General features: G+C 40.6%; 1 protein-coding gene across 1 annotated transcript; it reads right to left on the reverse strand.

The window, feature by feature from the left end:
- POU2AF1 (POU class 2 associating factor 1) lies at positions 1-3,003 on the reverse strand (the record flags this gene model as incomplete). The annotated part of the gene is made up of 4 exons (XM_010581460.1): positions 1-312; positions 1,741-2,012; positions 2,103-2,145; positions 2,866-3,003. Coding segments are annotated over 4 exons (765 nt in total), but the record flags the coding sequence as incomplete, so codon positions are not given.
- Positions 3,004-7,836: the final 4,833 nt, after the last annotated feature.

A 7,836-nucleotide genomic window follows, 5' to 3' on the forward strand; every position in this document is an offset into this window, starting at 1 on the left:
TTAAAGCCCTTCAACAGAGAGAGCATGGTTTAAAACATACGTATCATTGTCTTCATCTTCTAGAAGCAGCTTCTCAATGGGCAGTGTGCCGATGACTCGTCTGGCATCCTCCAGCTCCTGGGGGGCTGGTTCAGGAATGGAGATTGGCAAGGGCACAAACTGCGGCCCGGAAAGTGTGGAAGAAGCTGGCTGGTACTGCAAAGTGGAGGCTGGCAGTGCAGAGAGGGGCTGTGCCCACGGGAAGTATGTGAGAGGTGGCTGCTGATCCGTCACCTCAAGCTGAGGCACTACAGCAGGGGTGGTGCTTCGGGGCTGTTAAAATAGAAAAAAATTAAACAAAGTAAAACAATTGGCCAGGTGAGGTGGAGGGAGGACACAAAACAACAGACTAAGGATGCTCAGTCTCACTTTTAACATCCCTTTTCCTGTCTCTCTGGGTAAAGCATTATACTGACTGTGACAGTTTTCCCACGCTGGCTCCCATGAGAGTGGTGGCTGTGGGTGTCCCAGGTGCTTGCTGCCAGTAGCTTACACTCATGTCAAGTTCCCTCTAGCTTTCTGTTCCCACTCCCACCCTCACGGTAAGCCCATGAGACAGTTACATCCTGTGCTGAAAACTGCCTTCTTTGATAGCCTCTCTTGCGAGCTGAATGTATAGGCACAACTTTGCTGCCACAAGGCTGAAGGCAGCTTATTCTGGCCTCTGCAACAGTGCATCCTGACCAGACCCTGTCAGCCAAGGCAGAGTCACATTTGAAACAACAGCCCTTCCTCCCCAGTGAAGGCCACAGGCCACAGGCATAGGCCTTTGCTGATTTGGTGTGTCAGTTTCAGCAGCTAAACTGAAACATTAAAAGGAAAATAAGCTGCTTGATTTCAAATGAAACAGAATTCTCTGCTCTTCTCCTCTAAGGAAGAACAAATCATCTTGGGTCAGCCAAACAGATTTTGTTCAGCCTGAAACCAAATATTTGGCTTTGACGTGTTATTTTGGCCTTCCTCTTCCATCTTTAAACAGCAATTTTTGAGAAATTCATTGCCAAGTCATTCTTCCTGCTTCACCTGGTGGATGAGTTTCCTGGAATCTCATTTACTTTTTCTTTTTTTTTTAAAGTTTGGAATTAAATAGTGAAGAATCCCCTAGATACTGCTTAGATCTCTGGTGGGACTGTGTCCTAAGTACTTGTCCAGACAACAGCATTTATTGACTATAATGTGCATTCACTCAGTGAACTACTTTAATTCTTCTTCCTCAGGTATTCCAAATCCGAGCTCCTAAAGTTGAAAGTGATGACAACAGTAAATGTAAGATTCATCATTATTATCCTTGAATTGCAAACAGTATTCTCCTACTGTAAATAACTGTTCATAGGCTTGAACAAACTCAGGGCAATGGCAGCCCTGCTGCTGACTTGATAAGAGATGACTCATTTCCCAGGACACCAGCAAAGAACAGTGTATGTGTTAATAACACAGAAAATTTGGAGTGCAGAAAGCTAGGGAAATGGCAGCAAAGTATGCTTGATCTCAGTGAAAACACAACTTTTTGTCTTGCTCAAACCATACTAATGTCCAGCACAGTGCAGACAGGGCCAGTGCTAGAACAACTATTTAGTATGGATACAAAGACACACAACATTATAATAATTAAATTATAAGAATTACATCCGGCATTCCCCATGGCTCTTGCTAGAAGGTGGGGAATTTGCTGTCATTTATACCTAGGTATTTTTGACTTACTGCAAAATTGGTGATCAGTGGTTGAGAAGTGTAAGTCAGAACAGATGAAGGTCCAACCAGTGTGTAACTGGGACACATAGGCTGAACATACATATCTGCTGTGTATGGACAGCTGACTGCTTCATGGGACACATAATCAGGGTAAGCGGTCCACTGAGTTAAAGGCTGTAAGGATGTGGGAGAGGGCTGGGAGATCCAGCCAGAACAGAGTGCTCCTTCATCTGTGACAGGCAATGCAGAGGCAGCAACATCCATATCAATGCAAGGCTGGCCTAAAAAACAGGAGAGGATTAAAGCCTAGTTCAGCATAATCTTCCCCGCAGCAGGGCTGACAAACACTTAGAAAGTCAGGGAAACATTACCCATTGGTGAATAGGAAGGAAGTGGCTGATGGGGCAAAACAACCTAGAACAGAGAAAAAGATATCCAGGGATTAACACCATAAGCATTAAATTCAATCCCCTCTGAGAAGCACTGAGGGACAGAGCATATTAGCTATTATCAGCTGATTATCAGCTGCTACTTTAATGGCAGTGCCTGAATGTTCCCACCTGCCTCTACAGAAGGACCAGGAGAACTGAGCCTGGCAGACAGTACACATAACACCAGCCCTGTTCATGGGCCTAGCCAAAGTCAACATGTCCCTTCAGCTCAAGGAGGCCTTAAACAGTATTTAAACCTTGTGTTGCGGAGGGAATTCCTCTTCAGAGAGGAGCCAGCCAATCTGCTTCCTCCTGGGAGGACAGATAGAGGTGGCCTGAAACTAAGCAGCAGATAGCCCAGGATGGCTCTGGCTGATCTCTTTTTGTGCTCTTGAACAAGCTGCTTAATTTCCAAGCCACTTTCTCTTCCTAGGAGTTAGATTGTGCCAAGTGCAAAGCACTTTCACCCTTCCATTAGGTCAATGGTGACTGAAGGTGGTCACAGCATCCTAAAGGCACTCCACCTAAAGAAAAGATATATTTAATGGTATCTCCAGGTAACATGAGGCTGCACTGCATTCAAAATGCTTTAGAGATGCAAACATTTCTTTCATTGCCAAAGTGTTGACAGCTGGTGCCAGGGCTGGTCAATCATTTAGCTACGGAGGAAGAATTTTTTGCCTGTGTTTGTTTTTTCTCCTACCGTTGTAGCTGCCATTGCACTGGCATTATGAACATTTCCCCGTTTCCTTTTCAATAGCTCCTTCACTGGCTCTTTGACACGGACACCTTGATAGGGACGAGGCTGCGGCTGCTGTTCTGGAGCAGAAGCTGAGAAAAAAAAAAAGTGCATGACATTTAATTTCCTTTCCCACCGTTCACACAGAGCCAAAATCCCTACGGCAGCCTGCTTGTCTGTGGGTTGTACTAGTCAATGTGGCAGGAATCTGCACTCATAAACATTTTCTTCCTTAGCTAATGATGTCTTTTGGCCCATACATGACATCAGATGGCACAGGTCTTCTCTCTACCTTTGCTGCTTGGATGCTGTGATCACACAGATGGATCACGAGGACAACCTAACCTGAAATGTGTACACTTGCAACTCCCTCCAGCTGTTAAATAGCTGCAGCAATACTGAGAAACTCAGCCCCCTTTATTTGCAAAAGAGCATTCATACATAATTCACAGCACAAGAGCTTGTGCAGGTCTCACAGGCAGGATGGTCTGGAAGCCAGAGCTGGCAGTTTCCCTGCCACACTGGCAGGTGTTTTTATAGTCCTATCAGGCACAGGGTGTAATAAACATGTTCTGCTGAATAATTAGGCATATTGCTGTAGACATCTATGAAAGCCAGGGAGGATGTAGTACATGGAAAAGGGGTTGCTGCTGTTACGCAGAGGATAATACTCCATTCTTAAAAGCAACGGCTATCAACAGATCTCCATCTCCCTATGGGGATATATTTTATACATGTGTGAAATCAGAGTAGTAGTGGTGAACCACACACTCTGAAGGGAGGTGGAAAAGGGTGTCCTTCAAAACTTAACCAGCTAGGTAGACAAAAAACAAAAATAGAGAGGCAACATACAAAAGTTGGTTTTCCTCAAACTGTCTCTAGACTAAACCTTTCATTCTACTGCCTCCAATGAGGTTTAAATCTGTTAATTGTGGTGCTCTACTTTTTTTTTTTCCTCCTTAATCCCTGAGCCTGAAATTCTGTTTTCTTTAGGCTGCTGACAAAAATAGCATGTTTATTTTATTCCTCCTGACTTCACTTGTGTGTATCTGCTTTATGCTGCTTCAGTGCCACTCATCTGCAGTGCAGCTATTTACACCCACCTGAAGGACAAATCAGACTGAATATATTCAACAGGCATATAATACAGATTGGTTAGTAGATATCTAGACTATGACATAACATAATTGCTGGCCAACTAGATACATTAAAAAGTAGAGATTAGATATTCAAAAGAAATACATTATATTCTGACTTAAATGCAAGCTATAAATGGAATCCAAATCAGAAAAGCATCCTCATCTGGAAAGCCATTTAACTCACCACTAGTTTGACATGCATACCTCATAGCTTTTGAGAACAAGCAGGTATACTTAAGTGCCATCCTGGACCAGAGTCACGTTTCTGTTCCAAACAGAGCTTTGCTCATAGCCTGGCCAGGAGGTTTATAACTTAGCGAGCTGGGGCATTATATTGACAACACATCTCAGAGCTTATACCCATAAACTCTGAACTATTTTGAAAAGTAAAGCTTACGGCCAGCTAAAAAAGCCTATCACAAAGCCTTGTGACAAGTGAAAGTAGAGGAAGCACAGTTCTTCATAAGGCAATATTATCAACCCATATTTCACATGAAGTATTTGGAGGCAATTGATAGCAGAAGGAAATCATAGGATATCAAAGCTCAGGGAGGCCTGATATTTGTAAACCCACTGATAGCAGTAGTGGCTACCTGCCCCTTTTTACTGCACTTTGATTTGTAAATATGCTAATTGATAAGTTTCCATTTCTAAAGATCACATATGGCCTTTGGCTTTATGAAGTACAGGTGGATATCCAGCTCAGATCTTAAACTTAAAATATTATTCCACCCAGGAAGCATTTTTTCAGATTTACATTCTGTGTTTCACATCACAGAACAAGATGAATCATTTTACTTCTGATCATCTCTCCCAGTTACATGCAATTACATGCATGCGCACTCAAATGTTTCTGTTACACCTTTCTGGGGGGAGAAAAACTGAGTCTAAATACAGACATTGTAAGTCAAACTAAAAAAATATTTAACAGAATAAAACATTTCTGCTTTAATTTCTTCTTTAAAAAAATGAAGTACTTCTTTCCCTTCAACTTTGCTCTACCATTAACTCTTTCTGCATCACTACATACCATTTAATCATGAAATCTTGATTGATCATTATAAATACTTTTAGTACCAGACAGCACTACACTTATGCATTGAACTGTTGTCTTTGTTACCTTTATGGATATTGGGAAAATACTTTGCTTTAAAATAGTAGCTGAAGAAAAGATGATTTTTCATCCTTTGCCTGATCTACCTTTGCTTTCTGTGGACATTCTTTGTGGGACTTTGAAGTGGGTTACTTGCATTCTCATGAATCCTGTGGCTTTGGAAATGCAGTTAACAAAGGAAATTAAGGTCACTTTAATTCTGCATACAAGCATCCACAAGGGCTTTTAATACAGTTCACATTTTGCTTTTTAAATTTAATTAATTTATCTGAGTGCAAACAATAGACAGTGCTAAAAAGTGCTGTAGTATGAACTGTACTGAGAACTCTGAAAAGGAGCTGAATACTAGGCAGGAGGTCTGAAATAAAGACCATCACAAAGGTGCTTTCTTAGTCTTATAAGTGATTTATTTACATTTGGAAATTATTTATTTGTACTTTACCGAAAAGCTTGTCAGAGTCAGACATTGCTGCTGTTCTTTATGCTGCATGAAAACATCAACTCCGCCAAAGCAGATAAGAGCTCTGCTATAGATTGCATGAGAGGCAGAACTGTACCTCTTGGGTAGTATCTTATCCCTGAGTCATCACACCAATTTCAAAGGGCGTCCTTGCAGAATTAGGGTGGGGAAGGATGGCAGTTTCTGGCTCCAGGTTTGGGGGATGGGAAAGAAGAAATTTACTGTAAAAGCTGACAAATATACCTATTCAGAGTTTCCGGTGTAAGCAGAGTAACCAAAAAAAAAAAAACCCAAAAAAAAAAAAAAAAAAAACCCAACACCAAAGTCTGCAGAACATATTTCAGTTCCCCCAAGCTGACCTCCAGAAATAAAAATAATGGTAAAACACAGCTGCTTTTCCACTGTTCAAGTGTTTACCAAGTCTGAGAATTACAGATGAACCACAGCAAAATTACTTTTGGCTTCAGTGTACAATTCCTCATAAAACAAAATAAATATGATCCTTTAAAAATAAAAGCATTTTGAGAAACAATGACAATTAAAATATCCTTGTAAACGAAGTACTTGGATTTAGTAGTCTCCAACTTCTTATACCAGGGTTGTCTTAGTAAACTGTAAAGGCTGCCTTGGACCTAGTTTCAATTATATTTTTATTTAAGTCATAAGCTGCAAATGCACTGAGGTCTGCATGCCTAAATTCTATTAAAAAAATAAAAGGAATAGCAGCACATGTGCTCCAGTGTTCAAGTGCCCACTGTGTTCTAGCTTGTCTCATACTATTCAAGGACCACAGAACAGCCTTATGCTGTTCCTTAATAGGCACTGGATCTTAATTTGCAACTGCTCTCTGAAGTTGGAGCAGTATGAAGTGTCAGAAGTCAAGAAAGAAAAGAAGGAATTTAATCCAACCAGTAGGAGCTTTGCAATAGTTCCTATGTGAAAATATATTTTAGCTCATTGCAATGCTTTTGTCAGGCTGTCTTACAAATCCATGGTGTGTGTATACGCTCAGACTCCTTTCATCAATGTTATCAATTATTGTATTGTTTGAATGTCAACAAAAGCCTAGCACAAACCTTGAAGACTTTTGAGTAATCTTTCAAAGTGGCTGGATAACACAACAGCTAACGAAAAGCTACCAAATGCAGCAGTCCCACTAGCTCTATCATGTGACAACAGAAGAAAGCCCATAATGATGTTTGATTCCAGGCCGCTCTGCAACTCAGCCTGAAAGTGTCCAGACTGCACAGACAAGGTTGAAGGTTGCCAGTTTCAGTGGACTCTGGATGAAGATTTGACAACTCCATTAGTGTTGTTGTTAAGGTCAAAACACTCATCTCTCTACATTGGTTATCCCTCTGCCAATTGGTTTGTATCTGTTGAGTGTGAGTCCAAGTTGTGCTGAACATAGCAGGCATAGCCAATGCATCTGAGTAAAAGATCAGACAGGGAAAGCATACCAAGACATTGCCAAACAATTAAACCAAGCAACTTCAAAATCATCTTCCTCTAAATTTTTATTTAACCATTGCTGAAATTGGAGGGAAGATAATGGCAAAACAGCTGTTGGAAGACTGCAAGTATTGAAGTGTGACAAGTTTCAGATCACTAAACTTTGTATTAGCACCACTGGCCTTCACACACACATGAACTGCAGATCAGTTTAAATCTTCATCCTTCCAAACAAGTCAGAATGATTTCCCATCAGACCACTTTTCTGTTTGAAATACACTGCTAATCTTTAAGAGTTTGCATGACTACCTGCCTGCAACAGCAAATGACACACTAGTCACTGTTTCAGAAGATTTACTGTTTCTTTGCTCACACACTGACATGTGATAAGCTTATCAATTGATCAGCGTTAACAGTGTAAATATTTTTCTCTTTTCTTTTTTCACCCTAGTATAATAAAAAAATTAAAAGAAACACAATAGAAAACTTTTTCTTATTTGCAGTAACACCAAAAAGCAAACAGTAACTTGAATAACAAGAAAAATTTAGATTTCAATTAACAAACTAGTGAGTTTCTGGCTTGAATATTGAAGACTAAATTACATAGGCAGCTGCTGACATTTTTATCACACACAGTGAACTTTGGCTAATAAAAAGAAAAAGTGGCTTAGCTTTGTATACACTACTTGGATGCTTAGACTCTAATCAGAACCTTTTTTCAATAAGATATCAATGCCCATTTAGCGAGGGACTAAATATTTTGCCATAGT

The sequence above is a fragment of the Haliaeetus leucocephalus genome, unplaced genomic scaffold (assembly GCF_000737465.1).
Source record: "Haliaeetus leucocephalus isolate CR32 unplaced genomic scaffold, Haliaeetus_leucocephalus-4.0 Scaffold773, whole genome shotgun sequence".
Taxonomy (NCBI): domain Eukaryota; kingdom Metazoa; phylum Chordata; class Aves; order Accipitriformes; family Accipitridae; genus Haliaeetus; species Haliaeetus leucocephalus.